Source organism: Myotis daubentonii, chromosome 5, assembly GCF_963259705.1.
Source record: "Myotis daubentonii chromosome 5, mMyoDau2.1, whole genome shotgun sequence".
Taxonomy (NCBI): Eukaryota; Metazoa; Chordata; class Mammalia; order Chiroptera; family Vespertilionidae; genus Myotis; species Myotis daubentonii.
Genome location: NC_081844.1, coordinates 60,319,581 through 60,342,102, shown reverse-complemented (window position 1 = coordinate 60,342,102; position 22,522 = coordinate 60,319,581). Strand labels below are relative to the sequence as shown.

The following is a 22,522-nucleotide window of genomic DNA, read 5'->3' as shown; positions in this document are numbered from 1 at the left end:
GCTTTCAGTCAACAATCATGAAACATTACCTGATTAACTTTGTCACTAATTGTTTAGCTGTGTAATCTTGGGCAAATCATATAAACATCCACGAACATTGTTTCATCTGTGAAACTAGTTGGTCTTAGATGTACTCTGTCTATAACGTATAAATATATAGGGAGAGGATCTGGTTTTGTTTTCCAAATTTCTGTATACTAAAAATCTCTTTTTCTCTCTTTTATTCCAGCCAAGCCAGCACCTTTAGAAATAAAACCTTTGCCAGAATGGGAAGAATTACAAGCCCCAGTTAGGTCTCCCATCACTAGAAGTTTTGCTCGAGAGTAAGTCTTACTTAAATATATAGCTTGATTGTTCATTATAATGGAAAATACAGTACCTGGAACAGTGGTTTTCAAAGGACGGTCTGGGAAGCTTCCTTTTGGGGGTTCTGTGAAATCAAAACTGTTTTCATTAAGATACCGAGATGTCAATTGCTTTTTCCACTCTTCTTCTCTCATGAGTGTACACTGGAGTTTTCCAGAGGCTGCATAATATTAGATGAGATTGTGTGACAGCAAATAGAATGTGTATTTGTCTACTCTTATGTTTAAAAATTTTTATATTTCTTGTAATATGGTAAATATCAATAGTTAGAACCCATATAAACAAAAGTTCCTTGGAGTTCACAATAGTTTTTATTTTTATTTTTTTAAATATATTTTATTGATTTTTCACATAGAGGAAGGGAGAGAGATAGAAAGTTAGAAACATCGATGAGAGAGAAACATCGATCAGCTGCCTCCTGCACATCTCCCACTGGGGATGTGCCCGCAACCCAGGTACATGCCCTTGACCGGAATCGAACCTGGGACCTTTCAGTCCGCAGGCCAACGCTCTATCCACTGAGCCAAACCGGTTTCGGCCACAATAGTTTTTAAGAGTGTAAAGGGTTCATGAGGCTAGAAATTTCTAAGAACTAAGTGATATGGAAAATATGGTAGTTTCTATGGTAGGAATTTATTTAATTAAGATTCATTTAAATGTATATAAAGAAATGAATATATGAAGTTACTAACCTATGTTGAATATGTGTTCATGTTTCTTGGTATATATAGTTATTTTCAATGGAAATTCATAAATCTTTTCTTTTTATATCTTTTGACTTTCTAGTTATCCTCCAAATCCCTAACAATACTTTTTTCTTTGTTTTGCACAGATCATTTGGTGCCCAAAATATACATTTGCAATGTAGCTATAAATATTGGTTGTGCGTTTGAATGTGTGCTAAAATTGGATTATAATAAACTAGAGGCCCAGTGCACGAAATTTGTGCACTTGGCAGCAGGGTGGGGGGGAGGGTGGTGTCCCTCAGACCAGCCTGTGCTCTCTCACAGTCTGGGAACCCTCGGGGGATGTCCGACTGACATGGAGGCAGGAGAGGCTCCCACCACCACTGCTGTACTCGCCAGCTGGAGCCTGGCGCAGGGCTTCTGGCTGAGTGGCACTCCCCCTGTGAGAGCACACTGACTACCAGGGGGCAGCTCCTGCATTGAGTGCCTGTCCCCTGGTGGTCAGTGCACATCATAGCGACCGGTCGTTCCACCGTTCATTCAATTTGCATATTAGCCTTTTATTATAATAAATGTGTAAATAGATTATTATAAACTTAAATGGGAATTTCTGAAAGAATGGAAACTGTCACTCATTTTATTTTGGAAGTGATATTAGAAACTTTGTCAGGGTTTGTGTTTGTAATGATCATTTTTGTAATTAGTTCCTCTAGGTTTCCCATGTCTCCCCGACCGGGTTCAGTGCATAGCACAACCTCAAGCAGCGACTCACACGATAGTGAAGAGAATTATGTACCCATGAATCCAAACCTATCTGGTGAAGACTCGGTATGTAAAGTCTCATCTTAACTTCTCTCTTATTTCTCCCAGTGTATCAATCTTATCCTTACAACTTGCTTTATACCTAAGGAAAAAGGATAAAAGACAGTTTGTTAGTGCTTTTTAAAAATAGTATGCTAAAGCCTAAAACCAGTAGAGGGTCAAAGTGTAATATCAATATCTAAAAAGTAGAAATAAAATTAATTTTAAAAGGCTTCTAGTTGTAATTTTTATAGGATGTACTTGATTTTTGAAACTATCCAAGAAAATACTTTATACTGGATGCTGCCTATTCATTTATACACAGATCCAAAGTCAAGCATTCGTGAATTGAGCCCTTAATGTGACTCCTGAAATTTGAATGACAAATACCTCATTACTAAAGACAAATATTGTTATGTAACAATAACAACAAAAATATGTTCAATAATTTTGCAAACTTTTAAAATAATTTTAGGAAAACAAAGTTGTTTTTATTTTATTCTTCTAATTCGCAGAACACTCATAATAACTCCTAGAATCTTAGGGTTTTTCTAAACTGTTTTGAGAAAACACTGGGCTAAAGGCTAGAACACAGTGACAGGCTGTTCCCAATTGAGATTAGATCAGGAGCACATAGGGGCATAAATTTTAACAATACTTCAAGATGAAAAAATTTCCAGTTCTAGTAATAATTAGAAAACAGTTTACCTAGCAATTCTGAGAAATCCTTTTTGGGAACAACTCACTGACATTAAACGTGTACATCAAATAAACTCTTGGGTCCTTTCATAGCCTTGTGATACTGTGAATTCTAGGTGTTTCCAATTAGGGAAATTCCAGGTACAGGTTCTTCCACTGGTCACATTTGAATACAAAAAAATTTTCACACATACACACACCTGCTTGATTTTTTATGTTAGAATGAAATATCACCTCACTTAGAGGAAAAAATCAGTTTCTTTATGAATTAGGAGAAAAAGGCAGGAGGAAAATGGCTGTTTGTACTGAGTACCAAAACTTGCTTATTTTTTTGTCCCCTGCATGTTGTATTAGGAATAGTTGACAAATTTGGTTTAAAAATCTGTTCCTGCTAATAGAGCCATCACATTCGGTGGTGCAGATTGGTTACTGCATAATCACCCTGCCTACAGTGTGTAGTGTGTACAAAAGGCTGCACTCACGAGCTATGGAGCAACCCAGACCATGTCCCGTCCACCCGCGGCAGGGCCTGGCACAGAGCCTTGACACCCAGAGGAAGGAGAGCATCTTTTTCTAATTCACAAAAACATTGCACACGGCCTGTCAGCAGCCCTGCTTACAAATGAGGGGTAAACTGTTTTCCTAGCAATTATCTTTGCCCTAAATCACAGTTTACTCTGTTTAACCTTAGCAAAAATTGCTGTCCACTATCTCCCTTCTTTATCTTTTTTTTTTTTTTTTAGAGACTAGCCCTACTCTTGTACAAATCCTATTAGGATGGAAAGGATAAGACCAAGAGAAGACAGGAAATTAAGTGGTAAAAATTCTAGATGGTAGAAATAAAATACAGTTTGCCAATAGGGTCATTATTCTAGAAGAGTGGTTCTCAACCTGTGGATCACGACCCCTGAGGGGTCGCCTAAGACCATCAGAAAATACATATATAATTACATATTTTTTTGTGATTAATCACCATGCTTTAATTATGTTCAATTTGTAACAATGAAATTGGGTGTCACCACAACATGAGGAACTGTATTAAAGGGTCGCGGCATTAGGAAGGTTGAGAACCACTGTTCTAGAAGCTTTCTTTAACATACTTATTCTAAACTAATTTCAGTGTGAAAGCCTTTAAGTAAAATATAGAACTTTTTAAAAAAATTTAATTTGAAGGCAAGGTGCATACGGATCCTGTAGTTTAAAAATATAATTGAGCCCTAGCTGATTTGGCTCAGTGAATAGAGCATCAACCTGAGGACTGAAGCGTCCTGGGTTCAATTCCAGTCAAGGGCACATGCCTGGGTTTTAGGCTCAGTCCCCAGTAGGGGGCATGCAGGAGGCAGCCGATCGATGGTTCTCGTTCATCGTTGATGTTTCTATCCCTCTCTCCCTTTTTCTCCCTCCCTGAAATCAATAAAAATATATTGTAAAATAAATAAATATGTAATTGAATACATATATCATTTTAATAATATTCAAGTTGAGCTATCAAAACTTATAGTAGCTTGACATCCCAGTCTTGGTTTGAACCAAGTTTGACTTTTGACACTACTTTTAGCTTATTCTAAAGTAAGTTTTGATCAGTTTTTTGAGACATTACTTATTTTTCCCCGATCCTAAAAAGTTAGTTTTCTAAGCAGACATTTTTCCAGCTATGTCCTCTTGGAATAAATATTTAGGCTTTAGTAGGTGGCAAGTGAGAAAAGCAATATGTCTCCTGAATGTTTGGCAGTTGATTTTGTTGTATTGTCCTTTCAGAATCTTTTTGGCAGTAGCAGTCTTGATGGAGGAAGCAGCCCTATGATCAAGCCCAAAGGAGACAAACAAGTGGAATACCTCGATCTAGATTTAGATTCTGGGAAATCCACACCACCTCGTAAAGTAAGTGAAAGCTCATTCTGTAAATACAGGGTGGGGGGAAGTCGGTTTACAGTTGTGAATACGTGAAACATAGAGCTTATTCTTGTATTATTATTATTTATTAGTTACTGTATTATTTTCCGTATGAAAAACTTTACTAATTCTCTTCTTTGAGGTTTCTGATTAGACATTAGTTAGAACTTCTCATTCTATCTTTTGTACCTCTTATCCCTCTTTCATATTTTCTCTTTTTTTATTTTTAAATTCCTTTGAGCATTTCACACATATATATTTTATGTTTATGCAATAATTTCAATATCTGAAGTTCTTGGGGGTCTGAATCTGTGTGCTTATTGTTTTTGCTAACTCGCACTCCTGATGGCTTGTTTCCTTGTGTGTTTTATTTTTATTTTTTTTAATCCTCACCCAAGGATGTTTTTTCATTGCTTTTTAGAGAATGGAAGAGAGAGGGAAGGACTGAGAGAAACATCAGTGTGAGAGAAACACATCGATTGGTTGCCTCCTGCACAAGCCCTGACCAAGGCCCAGGCCTGGGAGGAACCTGCAACTGAAATAGGTGCCCTTGACTGGAATCGAACCTGGGACCCTTCGGTCCGCAAGCCGATGCTCTATCCACTGAGCCAAACCGGCTAGGGCCCCTTGTGTGTTTTATACATTGTTATTGTGAATTCATTTTGCTGAGGCTATCTGTGGGGATCTTGCGTTGGCCTCTGCTAGGAAGCCGTGGTGCTCCCATGCTAGGACCAAGTCAGTTCGCTTCAGGGCTCCCGAACTTAACAGAGTAGACCTGGTTCAGCATGCCTCCCACCCAGCGCCTCTTAACCTTGCAGAGATTGACATCCATCCTAAAGACAGCACTGCCTTTACCATTTAGCAGACCTCTGCTGCCTCTGCTTCCCTCACACCCTGGGTATTTTCCGTATTGTCTAGCAAGCCCAGCAATGCATTAATCGTTGTTTTTGGCCCTAACTGGTTTGGCTCAGTGGATAGAGCATCAGCCTACGGCAGGGGTGGGCAAACTTTTTGACTCGAGGGCCACAATGGGTTCTTAAACTGGACCGGAGGGCCGGAACAAAAGCATGGATGGAGTGTTTGTGTGAACTGATATAAATTCAAAGTAAGCATCATTACATAAAAGGGTACGGTCTTTTTTTTTTTTTTTTTTTTTAGTTTTATTCATTTCAAATGGGCTGGATCCGGCCCGTGGGCCGTAGTTTGCCCACGGCTGGCCTACAGACTGAAGGGTCCCGAGTTCGATTCCGGTCAAGGGCAAATGCCTAGATTGCAGGCTCAGTCCCCAGTGGGGGGCGTGCAGGAGGCAGCCCATCAATGATTCTCTCTCATCATTGATGTTTCTATTTCTTTCTCTCACTCTCCCTTCCTCTCTGAAATCAATAAAAATATATATTTTAAAAAATAATATTATTATTTTTGTTTTAAGTTAGCTAGTGTTTAGTTGTATTTTAGGAGTTAGAGGGCCAGCCCATCTGCCTGTGTAGTTTGTCATTCTTGAAAATACTGCTTTTCAAAAAAACTTTTCTTCACTTCTGAAAGTAAGCACTGACACATGTTCTCAGGACTTGAAAAAGTTAAGCTTAAGCTAAAGGCTAAAGGGTTCTAGAAGCAAATTGTGTGTCTTAAGAGAACCAGGTGTCTGCTATCCCTACTTTATAAGAATTTCATCTGTGATGGGGAGCATTAGTTTGAATTCTTACTATATACTAGAGGCCCAATGCATGAAATTTGTGCAAGAGTAGGCCTTTCTTCCCCCCGGCTGCAAACACCGGCTTCCCTCCGGCACCTGGGACCCGGGCTTCCCTCCGGCTACTGGCAGGCACTCAGAACCCAGGCTTGTCCAGAAGAACGTCCAGTCTAATTAGCATGTTACGCTTTTATTATTATAGATGATAATTTTAAATGGAAGGAAAAACAATGTACAGTTAAGAGAGAGACAACATTGTTAAATTGAGGTGATATTTTTGTGTGTGTGATCAAATAGAATTTCAAGAGTTATTTATTCTGCATGTTTATCTGTGTTTTAAGACTGAATTTTTTGTTATTATTGTTAATCCTCACCTGAGGATATTTTTCCATTGATTTTTTAGAGGGGGGGGGGGGAGAGAAAGAGAGAGACACAGAGAGAGAGATTTCGATGTGACAGAGACACATCGATTGACTGCCTCCAACACACACCCAGACTGAGGCCGGGGATTGAACCTGCAACACAGGTATGTGCCCTTGACTGGGAATTGAAACCACAACCTTTCAGTGCGCAAGCTGACACTCTAACCACTGAGACACACCAGCCAGGGCTTAAGACCAAATTTCACTCAGAAGCACTCCTTTCTATGTGGAAATTTATGAGTTTTTTTTTTTAATTTGCATTTTTCTAGCAAAAGATCAGCGGCTCAGGAAGCAATGTAGCAGATGAGAGAGTGGATTATGTTGTAGTTGACCAACAGAAGACCCTAGCTCTGAAGAGCACCCGAGAAGCCTGGACAGACGGGAGACAGTCCACAGAATCCGACACACCAACCAAGAGTGTGAAATGAATATATTGCTCTGCTGTGTCTGAACAAAAGAGAATGGATTGTAAAGATAAATCCTGTTTGAAGACAACTTGACACTTAAACTCCAGGTAGATCCTGGAGTTTACTCTAGTTGAAGTCAAAGGACCTTTCAGACATAATCAAGCAATTTACACTGTCACTGGTGCTTTATGGTATCTGAACAGTTCATAACCTGTAAAAAAAAAAAAATGTAGGGAAATAGTATTGTTTAGCTCCCAGAAAAAAATTGGTTCCATAGTTAACACACTTGTAGTATTACTGTATTTATGCACTTTTTCATTTAAAACATTGATTGGGGTATTCGCAAATGTACCTTAACATAATTCCTTGGGAAGTGTTTGTTTTTCCTCACACTACTGTAGATGGCCATACTAAGTTAACTAAGCTACTTGTAGGTTTGTAAATTTCTCTTTAAACTTCAGTGTAATGCTAAGATGAGAAAGTAGATTCACAATTTACCTTTCTACCTGAAACTGCAGGTGGTAGTCATTAAACTACAGAGTACAGTTGGACTCATCATTCATTGCTTTCTCAAATGCTAAGGATAATATGTATACTACTATTAGGACTGGTTCTCTGGTTCATGTACAGTTAGTTCTCAGTGTAGAACTTTATTATATTTTGTTAATTACAGTGTTCTTAGTTCACTGAGTGAAGATTCTGCCGGGTGGGATCTTGTACCTCGGAAAGACTGAATAATTACACTACCAAGTAAGCCTACAGATCACTGATGGCATGAGGTGATGATGTGCTCTCACACTTGTTAACATGTATTAAACTTTATATTATTTGCAAATTGTAGTTTATGTAACTAATCAGGTACGTACCAGGCACTGATGTGCTAATACACCAGTCAGGTTTAGACAGTGAGCTTTAGTTTGCTCTTGTTAGTCCTGATTTCCAATTTGGAATTAATGATATAGTTGACATTCATTGTTAGTTATAGCAACATACTGTGATTTTTTTTAATTAGACAGTAATTCAGATTTATTACTCTAAGAATGAAATTCTATCTTTTGACACCATAGTGCCCTTTCTATGATTTTTTAACTTTACTTAATATTCTTCTTAGCCTTATATTTAAATTCCTATGCAATTAATATTTTATACCTGCATTAAAAAAAAAGATGTTATGTAAGTGATACTCATATGTAGTACCTATTGCTTTTCCAGTTAAAAAAAAAAAAATAAGGATTTTGTACTGTGATTTATATTCACTGTCCCAGTTCAAGAAATATTGGAGTCTTGCTATAATGTGAAATCTTGTAGTCATGGACCTCTTTCAACCAGATTTCTGAAACCACCAGAGGAATCATATAATTCTGTCTCACCTATACATGATATCAAGACTACAAATTATAGTGAAGCTACAATTATATGTATCTGTCTTGGCTTTGGTATGTAATTTAGAAAGCAGAGTTGTTTGTTTGTTTTTAACTAAATGACATACAATCTCTTATGTATTGATTTAAGATCTACTAACAGTTGTTAGAGGGGGCATAGAGATTGCAGTGCCCATGGCTGAGGCAAGACCCCCTCCATTCAGACCTCTGTTGCCTGAGTACACAGATGTGCCCTGATATCTGGCCTCTGGCCATAGTTCTGTGCCTAATCAATATAATGGGTTTGTTTCCCTGATCCACAAACTAAAAATGTGCATAACAAGATGATGAATTGTAGATTAGTAACAGTTGATGCTTTCAAATGTTTGCTTCTTTTTCAAACAAAGGCTAAAACCCAGAAGTGAATTTTGAGGTGGATTTTTAAATAAAGAGATTGTTTGAGTTTGGCGTGCGCAAGCTGTTTCATACTGAAACCACAACATAAGATCTAAAATCACTGAAATGTGCCTGAACACAATGCAGTTTGGTGTGTGATGATAGGAAATTGTGTCATGTGGAGGAGGGCCATATTTTTAGATTAAAACACCATACACATTAATTAAAAAATAGAAATCTTATTTAAAGCTGCCTATCAAAAGAGTTTAAGCAATTATGAATTTTTTAGTGTAATTTTTTATTACAAGTTACCATTTTTGAAGATCTGTAGCACTCAGATTTGTAGAAATGTTCCCATTGTGCAGAAGAATTTAAGAATTGAAATGTCTTAAGTTTGTCTCAGACATTGAACATTGTATTAACAAATTACATTAAAAGGCAGTTTCTTGTGGAGCACTCTTTTCCAAACATTTTTAGCCTAGAATCTTTTTTAAATAAAATTTTGTGTACCCCCAATACCGAAAGCCTGAAAAGTTTATTTCATCAGTATAAATGCGTTTGAAGTTCACATTTATGTTCATTTATTTTAGTCCATTTCTGAATAACACAGATATGAAATTGGGGTTATCGATAGCTGGTGAAAAGCTTTAGCAGTTTCTATCCCTTGTTTTATTTGCATGCTGTCAAAACTTTGATTCACACAAACGTATGTAAGTGCAAATAATAGCAGGTTCTAAGCATACTTATCAGAATGTTCTTAAAGGTGTATTCCAAGGTTGATACCAAAATAAATTATCCTGGTAGGAGAAGTTAATACATAAGCAGTCTCCAGTATGGAAAACTTGGGGTATGTAACAAATTAGGATGTACATTTTTATTACATTTTTTTAAATATCTAGATATGTAAAAGGCTAATATACAAAGTGTCCCCTTGGGAGTTCGACCAGGAGTTCGATCGCTCGCTATGACGTGTGCTGACCACCAGGAGGTGGCATGGAACAAAGGAAGGCCCCAGCTGGCAGAAGGCCCCAGAGAGCAGCCAGAAGGCCCCTATCATCCCTGATCACTGGCCAGGCCTAGAGACCCTACCCATGCACAAATTTCATGCACTAGGCCTCTAGCATACTTATAAAAACAAAATTTGAGTCAAGCCCTTTTAATAACCCTGATCACCTCCAGGAAGCTGTGTTTGGGCCAGGCCTCGGTTGAAAACCACTGGTTTAATCATGTGACAGTTATAAGTCAGAAGTCTTTTATCTCTTACATGTTTGATGTTGTCTACCTTTTATTTCTTACTTGGAAAAACTAAAATTTCACACAGATTTGAATACCAAAACACAGCTCTGTTTTCAAAAATCAAAATTCAAACTTGAATAATGTAAGCTATGTAACCCACAGAGGGTATTGCTTAGTAAGCTATAAAAGATGGTTTTGATCTACATTCTGGTTTGTACATCTTCATTTTTATTTCTATCAGTACCATATAAGCTACTGTGAGCATTTTAGAGAATTGCATAAAGATACTAGGAGTGTGTGTGTGTGAATATTGAGCATTGTATTTAAGCATTGACTGAGAAGAAAGTACTGTTTCAGGTTTTTATGCTAGTAGATGGTGGCTTATTAAAAATTAAGTCATTTGACTAGAATAACTGCTGCATATGTGGCATCATGCAAGGTGCTATGGAAAACACAGAAGAAACATCATCTTTTATCTTTACAAATAGTATGTGTAAATAAAAACAAAGATATGGGGTATTACTTCTGATGTAACAGCAATAAACTACTGAAGGAAAATAAATATATAAATAATAAAATAAAATAACTACTGAAGAAAAGACTGTCAGAGAATCATAGTCAAGCCCGGTTGGCCTGGTTCAGTGGTTAAGCATCCACCTGTGAACCAGGATGTCACAGTTCGATTCCCTGTCAGGGCACATGCCTAGGTTGCGGGCTCAATACCCAGTAGAGGGCATGCAGGAGGCAGCCAATCAATGATTCTCTCTCATTGATGTTTCTATCTCCCCTTCTCCCTTCGTTTCTTTGAAATCAATTTTTTAAAAGTAAACTGTAATTGAAAAATAATAAATAAATATTTCATAGAGATTGAGCAGGACTTTGGAGAATAGACAAGAAGGAAAAAGGAAGGCATCCGAAAAGAGAATAATATGAACAATTTATTTATTAGTTTGCTATTAATTTAGTTGTTTTATGAGGAGTGTAAAAAAGAGAAGAAAAGCAGAATATGGAGACTATTAGGTGGAAGGTTATAAATATTGTATGTATCTAATGCTGTGTAACAAGCCAAAATGTAATGGCTTAAAAAAAAAAAATGGTGATCTATTCTCACAGTTTCCATGGTCAGTAATTAAGGAGTATCTTGGTGAGACTCTAATGAAATGACAGTCAAATCAGCTGAGACCATAGTCATCTTGGGGCTGAAGGCTCTGTTTCCACAGTGGTCTGCTCACATGGCAGAAAGCCTGTGTTCCCCTTCATGTGGGTTCTTCACAGAGATGCTTGAGTATCCTCACAGCATGGCGTCTGGCTTCCCCCAAAGCTAGTGATCCCAGAGGCTCAGCAGAGCTGTAATGCCTTTTATGACTCAGGCTTAGAAGCCACACACTGTCATCTCTGCTGTATTCTAGTGGGTCCTACAAGCCACACACTCATTTCCGCTGTACTCTAATGGGTCCTTGTAAGTCCTTGTGGAAGCAAACTTACAAGGACATGAATAACCAGGAAAGATCACTGGTAGCATCTTTGAAGCCAGCTATCACACAGGCAGAGCTGAGCATTATGAAGTGAGGCAGTATATTCTGCATCTTCCCATTGCTATGAAAATGTGATCCTGGGTTCAGCCATTGGGGTGGTGGCTTCCTGAACTGGATTCCTGAGTGTCTCCATCTTCGGCAGTACTGTGGCATTGTTCCGAGAGCCACTCCTAAAGACCCTTCACACCCATCGGGGATTGCAAATACCTTAATTCTCTATATTCCTCTTTGTTTAGAGGGGCTTAAGTCTTTTTGAGAACTGACACAGGGCCCAGCCCTCTTGCATTCTGGAATATTTTTCTTATTCCCATGTTGTAAAACGGTAATTAAAGAAAATTTCAAAAGAGGAAAAAATGCCCACAAACTGTTACTTCCCTATCTTTGACTGTAATTGGATCCTGCTATTTGCATTGGTTACTGTCATAAATATTTCCCCAGGTGTTAAGGATCTGAATTGTCATCTTTTTAAAGACTGCATAATATTCCTTCAAATATTTAAAAATACTCAGTGATCATATCCAATACAGGTGTGGCGAGTAGAACACTATCATATATTACCAGGGGGACCATCAGTTGGTACAACTTTTTAAACTGTACTTGATCAACACAATATTAGTCTTGAAACTGTACTTAACCTTTAATCCAGCAATTGCATTTCAAGCGTTTAATCCTAAAGCATTAGTCAAAGGTGTTCACAAAAATTTATCTCCAAGGGATTAGAAGCATATCCAACAATGGAGAATTGGTTAAATTGTACATGCATATGTATATAGCCATTCATAATATAGACCAATAATCTTCAAGTGTGTTTCTCCATGAGGAGAAACCTCTGGAACAAAAGGGAGACCAAGTATTTGGGAGATCCAATCCTCCTTCACTTGGTTTATTTAGAGCATCTCCACATTTTCTTTGGTCTGAAGTCTATTTTATCTGATAATGATGTAGCCACTCCTTTCTTTCCAATAATGTTTAAGGTATATCTTTCATCTTCTTAATTCCAGTCTTTTGAGCAAAGGCACATCCAGATTTCTCAACCTTTAATCGAGCAAGTGCATTGCTACAGCTAATTCTTTTGAAAATGTTTCAGGGGTGGTGGCAGTACATTTTAACTTAGGGTCATAATATCTGGGTCCCTCGAACCAATTCAATGAAGAAGAAAGTATTTTCCACAAGCAGGAAGGAAATGCACAGCACACATATGGACACGTGATTTATGGCAAGGTAGCTCTGCAACCTGTGGGAAAATAATCTTATTTTCAATAAATTGTGGACCAACTGGATATACATATAAATAAATAAAAGGACTAACTTCTAGCTCACATCATAAACAAATATCAATTCCCTGTAACTTGTAGACATTGTGGAAGGCAAAGAACACAACTAATATAGGATAATTTTATCATGATTTGGAGTAAGAGGAGATTTCTTAAAGAGTACCAAAAAAAGAATGAGTCAAAAAAGAAATTATTGATAGATTGGATTGGATTAAATAAAAATTAAGAATATCTATTCATCAATAGACACCATTAAGAGAGTCAAATCAAAACATTCTGGGTTATATTTGCAGCCCATTTAACTGACAAAGGCCTATTGTAATCTAAATATATCTAGAACTCCTATAGATGAATTTTAAAAATGCAGTAATCCAAAAAGGAAAAGAGGAGACAGAAATGAACAGAATTTTCACCAAAAATACATTAAAAAGGCTCATATATGAAATGGTTCCATATTCCTCATAATAGGGAAATGCAAATTAAAATCACAATGTCGTAATACTGTATATCCACCAAAATGATTAAAATTAAAAAGACTGCCAATACAAGCGTTGACAACAGGTATTTTCATACAATGCTAGTGGGAGTTCAAACTGATACAAGTAGTTTGACTCATTTCTTATGAAAGTTGCACATATACATACCCTATGGCCCAATAATTATATTCCTGTGTATTGTCCCAGCTGATATGCATGCTTGTGTGTACAAAGAGACATACACAAGAATGTCCATGGTAGCATTGTTTATAAAAACCAAACATGCAAAGCCCAGCTGCCGTGTCTCAGTGGTTGAACATCAACCCATGAACCAGGAGTTCACGGTTCAATTCCCAGTCAGGGCACATGCCCGGGTTGCAGACTTGATTTCCAGTAGGGGGCACGCAGAAAGCAGCCGATTGATGATTCTCATCATTGATGTTTCTCTCTCTCTCTCTCTCTCTCTCTCTCTCTCTCTCTCTCTCTCTCTCTCCCTTTCTCTCTGAAATCAATAATAATAATACATGGGGAAATCCTTGAGCTCATTAGAATATGTTTTTAAAAAACTAGTAGTATGCATTAGCAACCATTTTTAAAAACATTTTTTTAAATATATTTTATTGATTTTTTACAGAGAGGAAGGGAGAGAGATAGAGTTAGAAACATCGATGAAAGAGAAACATCAATCAGCCACCTCCTGCACATCTCCTACTGGGGATGTGCCCGCAACCCAGGTACATGCCCTTGACCGGAATCGAACCCGGGACCTTTCGTCCTCAGGCTGACTCTCTATCCACTGAGCCAAACCTGCTAGGGCAATGTCAATTGTTTTTTATACTTTTCCCCCTGAGGTTTTGTTTGCATATTTCCAGCAGCTATGAACAAATTTGTTATTTGGTGGACATCGCCCTCTTGTGTATAAAACCGAATCTGCAAGTTTGTAAGTCCTGGCAAAAAAAGTGGGATAAATTCATGAGTATTCTTTTTTTTAAAAAAAAAAATATATTTTATTGATTTTTTACAGAGAGGAAGGGAGAGAGATAGAGAGTTAGAAACATCGATGAGAGAGAAACATCGATCAGTTGCCTCCTGCACATCTCCCACGGGGGATGTGCCCGAAACCCAAGTACATGCCCTTGACCGGAATCAAACCCAGGACCCTTGAGTCCGCAGGCCGGCACTCTATCCACTGAGCCAAACCGGTTTCGGCCATATGAGTATTCTTTCATGGAATTACAGTCTACTTTTGCCTCTATAGATTTCCCTTTTCTAGAAATTTAATATAAATGGAATCATATGAGGTTTTATTGTTTGTGAATTTCTTCTTTTCACTTAGCTTAATGTGTGCAAGATTCATTTGTGTTGTAGCATGTTTCAGTATTTCATTCCTTTTTATAACTGAACTAGAGGTCTGGTGCATGACATTCGTGCACTGGGGGTGGGGATCCCTCAGCCCAGCCTGCACCCTTTCCAGTTCAGGACCCCTCGGGGGATGTCCAACTGCCACGGAGGTGGGAGAGGCTCCTGCCACCCCTGCTGCATTTACCAGCCATGAGCCCAGCTTCCTGTGGGAGCACACTGACCACCAGGGGGCAGCTCCTGCATTGAGCATCTGCCCCCTGGTTGTCAGTACACATCATAGCGACTGGTCATTCTGCTGTTTGGTCAATTTGCATATTAGGGTTTTATTATATAGGAGGATAATATTCCACTGTAGGGATGCACATTGGTAGACATTTGGTAGACATTTCCACTCTTGCTATTATAAATAATGCTGCCACAAACATGCAATTTACAGTTGCAAAAAGAGAAGCCTTCTGAACTGAATAATCAAAGGCTTATAACAGGAGGTAGGAATTGTCCTACTCAGGACGTCACTTTGCTCATCACTGCAAACACAGTGGCAGCCACTGTACCTGAGGGCTCCTCACATCCCCAGTCACCCCAACATTCACCTGAAGTCTTGTCATCTACCACTCCAGTTCACCAACTCCAAAAATGACCATCCTGTCAGCTGCCAGTCTCCCACCCCTTTCCCTTTCCCAAACCTTTTTTCTGGTTCTCTGCAAACTTTATTTTGACTTTATGCCACATTTGCCTTGATGGAATGTGGGCTCCCCTGAGGATACCACTTCCCCAAAGTCTTCCATGTGGAGCTATTTCCTGTCATACTCCAGGCCCTGGAAGCAGAAAGTGAATCCCCTTCTTCTGCAACACTGCTTCAAATCAGTTCTCCTTTCTCCTCCCCAAACCCTGGCAATTGGGGAGCTTCAGGCACCACCCTTCTTGTCACTATAATTCAGTGACTCCCAGTCACCTGTTCTCATTCAGTGATCACTCCCTCCCACACCCCACAGCTCACCATCCCTCGTCACCTCCTCTCCATTCCTTCCAACATTCTGGATGATGTTAATTTCCTTTCTGACTTTTATGGCCTCCTGAGCAGTTCTGACAGTACACAAGCTTCTCTCAGTTTCTGAATTCCACCTGCTCTAGCCATCCACCATCAAGTGTCCACCCTAGATCTTGCAGAATCAGGTCAATTCACAAAACAAAACAAAACAAAACAGTTGGCAGAATTTACTTAATTCTTGTTACTATAAATAAAATTAAGAATTCTCTGCCTACCAGAAAGAAGAGTAGCTCCATATATCTGGACTGGGGATTTATTGTGTTGTTGTCTTTATGCTTGCTTGACCTGTGACTGAAATTTTAAAATTGAAACTATAAATGTTTTCTACCTATGTATATAATGCAGAAAGATCTTTACTATTCATTGTGTCATTGTATAAGGTTTTTCCATTTCAGGACGTGATTGATAATTATACAGGTTTTTTTTTAATTTGTTTTTATTGTTGAGAGAATTACAGATGTCCCCTACTTTCTCCCCCTTTGCTGCACTCCACCTGATTCCCACCTCACCCCAGGCCTTCACCTCACTATTGTCTGTGACCATGGACTATGCATATATGCATATACGTCCTTTAATTAATTTCTTCCCGCCCACCCCTGAACCCACGTCCCTCTGAAGTACGTCAGTCAGTGTGTTTCATGCTTCCATGTCCATGGGCTGATTGTGTTTGTCAGTTTATTTTGTTCCACGTGTAAGTGAGATCATGTGCTATTTGCCTTTCTCTGACTGGTTTATATCACTTAGCATAATACTCTCCTGGTGCATCATGATGTCTCAAAGGGTAAAAGATCCTTCTTCTTCATTTTTTTTTACAACCGCATACTATTTTATTGTGTAAATGTACCCCAGCTATTTTTTTAATCCCCCCCATCTTCTGTTGGGCACTTGGCTGTTTCCAGATCTTAGCTATTGTAAATAATGCTGCTATGAACAGAGGGGACATATATTCTTTCTGATTGGTGTCTTGAGTTTCTTTGGATATGTACCCAGAAGTGGGATCACTGAGTCAAGGGCAATTTCATTTTCAATTTTTTAAAGAAATTCCATACTGTTTTCCACAGTGACTGCACAGTCTGCATTCCCACTAGCAGTGTACTAGGGTTCCCTTTTCTCCACAGCCTCGCCAGCAATTGTCATTTGTTGATGGTAACCATTCTGGCAGGTGTGAGGTGATACCTCATTGTAGTTTTTATCTGCATCTGTCTGATGATTAGTGACCTTGAGCATTGTTTCATATGTCTCTTGGCCAGCTAAAGTCCTCTGCAAAGGAACCCATTGTGTGGGAGAACATGTTCCTCAGTGACACATCTGATCATGGGTTAATTTCTAAAATATATAAAGAACTCATATAACTCATCAAGAGGAAGACAAACAGTCCAATTAAAAGATGGACAAAGGACCTGAACAGACACTTCTCCATAGTATATAGTTTTAAAGGGTCCTGTTCTGATTGGCTGATAGGGGTAAATATGCACCTGCATGGGTTGAAAGTTCCTAAAATTCCCAGAAATTAACAAACTTGTAAAACTTCAAGTGTGCTAGAATCTAAAGGGAAATAAAAGCATTCTTTAAAAAAATTAACAAGTAATGTTTAAAGAAGCGAAGTTCATTAAATTTAGTGAATCTTTGGCAAACACGAATAGTTTAATATTTGTTTTTAATATTAAACTATTCAAAACTAGCTATGTCTTCTCTGGCTTATCAGTGTTAAATATAATGCAAGCCTATATTCTGTTCGAGTTGGGGATGTTCTTCTTCATAAATTTATATTGGTTTATTGATCAAATAAGCTAATATTACTGCCAGTTAATGTTTAAGATTATAAAAAATATAAATTAGTGTTTGTTTATTTTTGTTAATCCTCACCTGAGGATATTTTTCCATTGACTTTTAGGGAGAGTGGAAGAGAGGGAAAGACAGACAGAAACATAAACACATCAACTGGTTGCCTCCTGCATGAGCCCGGGCTGAGGAGGAGCCTGCAACCAAGGTACATGCCCTTGACCGGAATCGAACCCAGGACCGCTTGGTCTGCAGGCCAACGCTCTATCCACTGAACCAAATGAGCTAGGGCATAAATTAATGTTTAGATAAACTGAATCATTATTCTGATTTTCAATAGTAGTTACATTTTATGACATGTGCTAACTTGCTCATTTCTTTAGGTAATTTTGGACTTACATTAAATTAATTCCCAGATAGTCAGTGGATGCCTAAGTCATTTCTAAGTAAGAAATGACACTGAAACATTGATTACTAAATAGAACTTTCAGTTTATATGCTTTTGGTTTGTATTTTAAATGCTACAAAGAGGCTATTTCTGTGGATCTGTTAATGAATGTGCTTATTTTGCCACTTTGAGACACCTTGTTAAGGATGAGTACAGCTGTAGAAATTATGTGTATTCATGAGCTTTGCTAATCTGCAAAAATGCCAGTGCATGACAGTTCACAATTATCCACCCCCTAGTGTTCTGTGAAATCAAGTTCCTTTGGTTAAAAGTTACTATTAATACAAATGATTGAGACTATACTTAGGAGCAATAGTTTGAGAAAAATACAACTGTGTGTGTGCTTCTGCTTTTCAGGGAGAATACTAGTTTTTTCCCTAAAGCAGCCATTCTCAGGGTTTGTTTGTTTTTAATATATTTTTATTGATTTCAAAGAGGAAGGGAGAGAGAGAGGGAGGGAGGGAGAGAGGGAGAGCGAGAGAGAGAGAGAGAGAGAGAGAGAGAGAAAGAGAGAGACATCAATGTTGAGAAAGAATCATTAATTGGCTGCCTCCCCACACTGGAGATCGAGCCCGCAACCCAGGCATGTGCCCTTGACCAGAATCAAACCTGGGACCGTTCAGTCCCCAGGCTGACGCTCCATCCACTGAGCCAAACTAGCTAGGACTCACGGGGTTTTTTGGTCTACAAATTCCTTTGCGCCACATCTCCATCAGCAATGTATGAGTGATTTAGTTTCTCCGTATCTTCACCAGCATTTGGTGTTGTCATTATTTTCTATTTTAGTTATTCTGTTAGATGTAAAGTGATATATCTCATTGTGGTTTTAATTTGCATTTCTTTTATGACTAATGAAGTTACACATTTTTTCATGTGCTATTTGATATCTGTATATATATTCTTTTATATATATACTAGAGGCCCCGTGCACAAAAATTTGTGCACTAGGGGGAAGGGAGGGTCCCTCAGCCCGGCCTGTGCCCTCTCGCAGTCTGGGACCCCTCGGGAGATAACGACCTGCTGGCTTAGGCCTGCTCCCGGGTGGCAGAGGGCAGGCCCAATCCCTAGGTCCAGACCCTGGTCGGACTCAGAGCAGGGCCGATTGGGGAGTTGGGACGCCTTCCCCTGTCATGCACAGAGCAGGGCAGATTGGGAGGTTGCGATGCCACCCTCAGTCACGCTCAGGGTAGGGCCGATTGGGGGGTTGGGGCACCGTCCCCTGTCACACTCAAGGCAGGGTCGATGGGGAGGTTGCGGCGCCACCCCCTGTCACGCACAGAGCAGGGCCCATCAGGGGGGTTGGGGCTCCGTACCCTGTCATGCACAGAGCAGGGCCAATCAGGGGGTTGGGGTGTTGCCCCCTGTCACGCACAGAGTAGGGCCCATCAGGAGGGTTGGGGCTCCATACCCTGTCATGCACAGAGCAGGGTCAATAAGGGGGTTGGGGAGCTCCCCCGTCATGCACAGAGCAGGGCCGATCAGGGGGTTGAGGAGCTCCCCCCTGTCACTCACAGAGTAGGGCCGATAGGGGAGTTGGGGCACCGCCCCCTGTCACATTCAGGGCAGGGTGGATCAGGGGGTTGGGGTGCCGCCCTCTATCACCCACAGAGCAGGGCTGATCAGGGGGTTGGGGTGCTGCCACTGTCACACTCAGGGCAGGGCAGATGGGGAAGGTTATGACTCTACCCCATCACACACAGAGCAGGGCCCATGGGGGGCGGGGGCGCCGCCCTCTATCACCCACAGAGCAGGGCCGATCAGGTGGTTGGGGCGCCGCCACTCTCATACTCAGGGCAGGGCCAATGGGGAGGTTATGACTCTACCCTGTCACACACAGAGCAGGGCCCGTGGAGGGTGGGGGGGTTGGGGCCCCGCCCCCTGTCACACACAGAGCTGCAGGGCAATCAGGGGGTTGGGGCGCTGCCCCCTGTCACACTGATCCCGGTGCCGGGAGGCATATTACCCTTTTACTATATAGGATAGATGCCTGGTGCATGGGTGGGGCTGGCTGGTTTGCCCTGAAGGGTGTCCTGGATCAGGGTGGGGGTCCCCACTGGGGTGCCTGGCCAGCCTGGATGAGGGGATGATGGCTGTTTGCAGCTGTTCACACACCCTTCAGGGTGGGGGTCCCCACTGGGGTGCCTGGCCAGCCTGGGTGAGGGGATGATGGCTGTTTGTAGCTGGTCACACACCCTTCAGGGTGGGGGTCCCCACTGGGGTGCCTGGCCAGTCTGGGTGAGGGGCTGAGGGCTATTTTCAGGCTGGGACTGAAGCTCCCAAACGCTCCTTTTTTTCTTTTTCTTTTTTTTTTTATTCTGGGCCAGCTTTAGCTCTGAGGCCTCGGCTGCTGAAAAGAGGTTTCTGGCCTTTGTTTACCGTCTGTATTTGATACAATGTTGTGGTCTGGCTGGCTGAAGCCCCGCTGAGTAAAGCAGGTTTCTGGGTTTTTTTTAGCTTCTATATTTGCAACATAGTTACTTAGAATTGCAGCTGAGAGGCCCGCAAGTCAGGCGGGGAACGTTGGAGTCAAACATCACTGAAGCAAGCAAGCAAGCCTCCCTGTTCGCATCAGCTGCCTGGCTGCCAGCCGCCATCTTTACTGCCAGTTAATTTGCATATCTCGCTGATTAGCCAATGGGAAGGGTAGCGGTCGTACGCCAATTACCATGTTTCTCTTTTATTAGTGTAGATGTGAAATGTCTATTTCTTTTCCCCACATTCTAAATAGGCTGTTTTTCCTGTTGAATTTATTATATTCTAGATACTCATCCTTTCTCTGATATTTTGTAAGCATTTTATCCCACTCTATAGTTTGTCTCTTTGCCTTCTTGACAGTCTCTCACAGAGAAAAAATTTTAATTTTGTGATACTGTTTATCAATTTTTTCTGTAATCATGTTTTTTTTTGTGTGTGTCAAAGGGCAACTCTATTATCTAGCCCTAGATCCTTAGCATTGTCTCCCTTTTTTCTAAAATTTTTATAGTTTTCTGTTTTACATTAAATCTATTATTAATTTTGTGTTGCTTTTTGTACAAAGCATGAGACTTAGCAAGATTCTTTGTTTGTTTGTTTAAACATATGTTTTTCCAGGACCACTTGTTGAAAAGACTATTTTTCATTGAATCCACATGTTTATTGCTAGTTTTAAGAAATACAGTTGATTTTTCAAAGTTTATCTTGTATCCTGAAACCTTGCAGAACTCAGTTACAAGACCAAGGAAATTTCTTGGAATTTTCTATGTAAATAAGCATGCCACCTGCAAATGAGTTTTTTCTTTCTTGCACTGTGTTGAATATCAGTGATGTGAGCAGAATCCTTGCCTGTGTCTGACCTTAGGGAAAAAGTAGTCTCATTAGGAATAATGTAGGGCACCTGGCTGGTGTGGCTGTGGTTGTGTATCCACCTATGAACCAGGAGGTCACAGTTCAATTACCAGTCAGGGCACATGTCCAGGTTGCAGGCTCGATCCCCATTAGGGGACGTGCAGGAGGCAGCCGATCAATAATTCTCTCTCATCTCATCATTGATGTTTCTAACTCTCTCTCCCTCTCTGAAATCAATAAAAATATATTTTAAACAATTTTTATTAAATGCTTCTTCTACATTGATTAATAAAAGCATGCGTTTTCTTCTCTAACCTGTTAGTATGGCAAATAAAGTTGATTTTCAAATATTGAATCAGTCTTGCATCTCTGGAATAAATCCTATTTGATCAGGGTACATAATTCTTTTTACATATTGTGTAATTGTATTTGCTAAATACTTTAAGAATTTTGCATCTATATTTTTCAAGAATATTGATCTGCCAATTTTTATAGTATCTTTGTTTGGTTTGATATCAGGATTATAGTAGCTTCATAAAATGAATTGGAAACAGTAACCTCTTCTATTTTCTAGAGGAGATTGTATATAATTGATGTAGAATTGTGCAGAAATACTCGGTAGAATTCTCCTGTGAAACCACCTGGGCCTAGAGATTTCCTAGGTCGAGGCTCAATCACTGAGCAGGCTGGGCTGCCAGTTTTTGCTTCACATATTTTGCAGCTCTGTTGTTTGGTGCATGCACATTTTGAAATTTTATGTTTTCTTGGTGGATTGACACTTTCATCATTATAGAATGTTCCTCTTTAATTTTCTTTGAAGTCTACTTTATCTGATAATGATGCAGCCACTCCTGCTTTCTTTTGAATAAGGTTTGAGGTATACCTTTTGCATCTTCTTAATTTCAATCAGTTGAACAAAGGCAAACCCAAATTTCTTAATCATAGCTTTGGCTATGGTTGATTCTTTTGAAAATATTTCAGAGTTGGTGATAGTTAAAATTTAACTTCAGATCATAATATTTGGGTTCCTAGGAGTATTTAGCCTAAGAACCAGAGAAGAAAATGTTTTTAAAAAGCCGGAAGGAAATGCACAGAGAACTTGGACTTTTAAGTTATAAAGAGTAAGGAAAGGCAACTCTAAGTGACTATATATATATATATATATATATATATATATATATATATATATAATTATTTTTTCAACAGATACTAACTCGTCCAATGATGTCAGTTGGTGACCAATTATGAAGGGAATGTGTTTAAACCTTACTTATTTATTACGAGAATAATGTTTTTCTTTAATTGAAATCCCC

General features: G+C 39.6%; 1 protein-coding gene across 8 annotated transcripts in view; it reads left to right on the top strand.

Moving 5' to 3' along the window:
• Positions 1–9,239, top strand: part of GAB1 (GRB2 associated binding protein 1) — a 115,784-nt gene extending 106,545 nt beyond the window's left edge. For all 8 annotated transcript variants that reach the window (XM_059697943.1, XM_059697936.1, XM_059697939.1 and 5 more), the window contains 4 exons: positions 230–323; positions 1,757–1,880; positions 4,311–4,433; positions 6,827–9,239. In XM_059697943.1, the coding sequence (XP_059553926.1) occupies positions 230–323; positions 1,757–1,880; positions 4,311–4,433; positions 6,827–6,985 (500 nt within the window). In that variant the 3' untranslated portion in view covers positions 6,986–9,239. The remainder of the gene's footprint in view (positions 1–229; positions 324–1,756; positions 1,881–4,310; positions 4,434–6,826) is intronic.
• Positions 9,240–22,522: the final 13,283 nt, after the last annotated feature.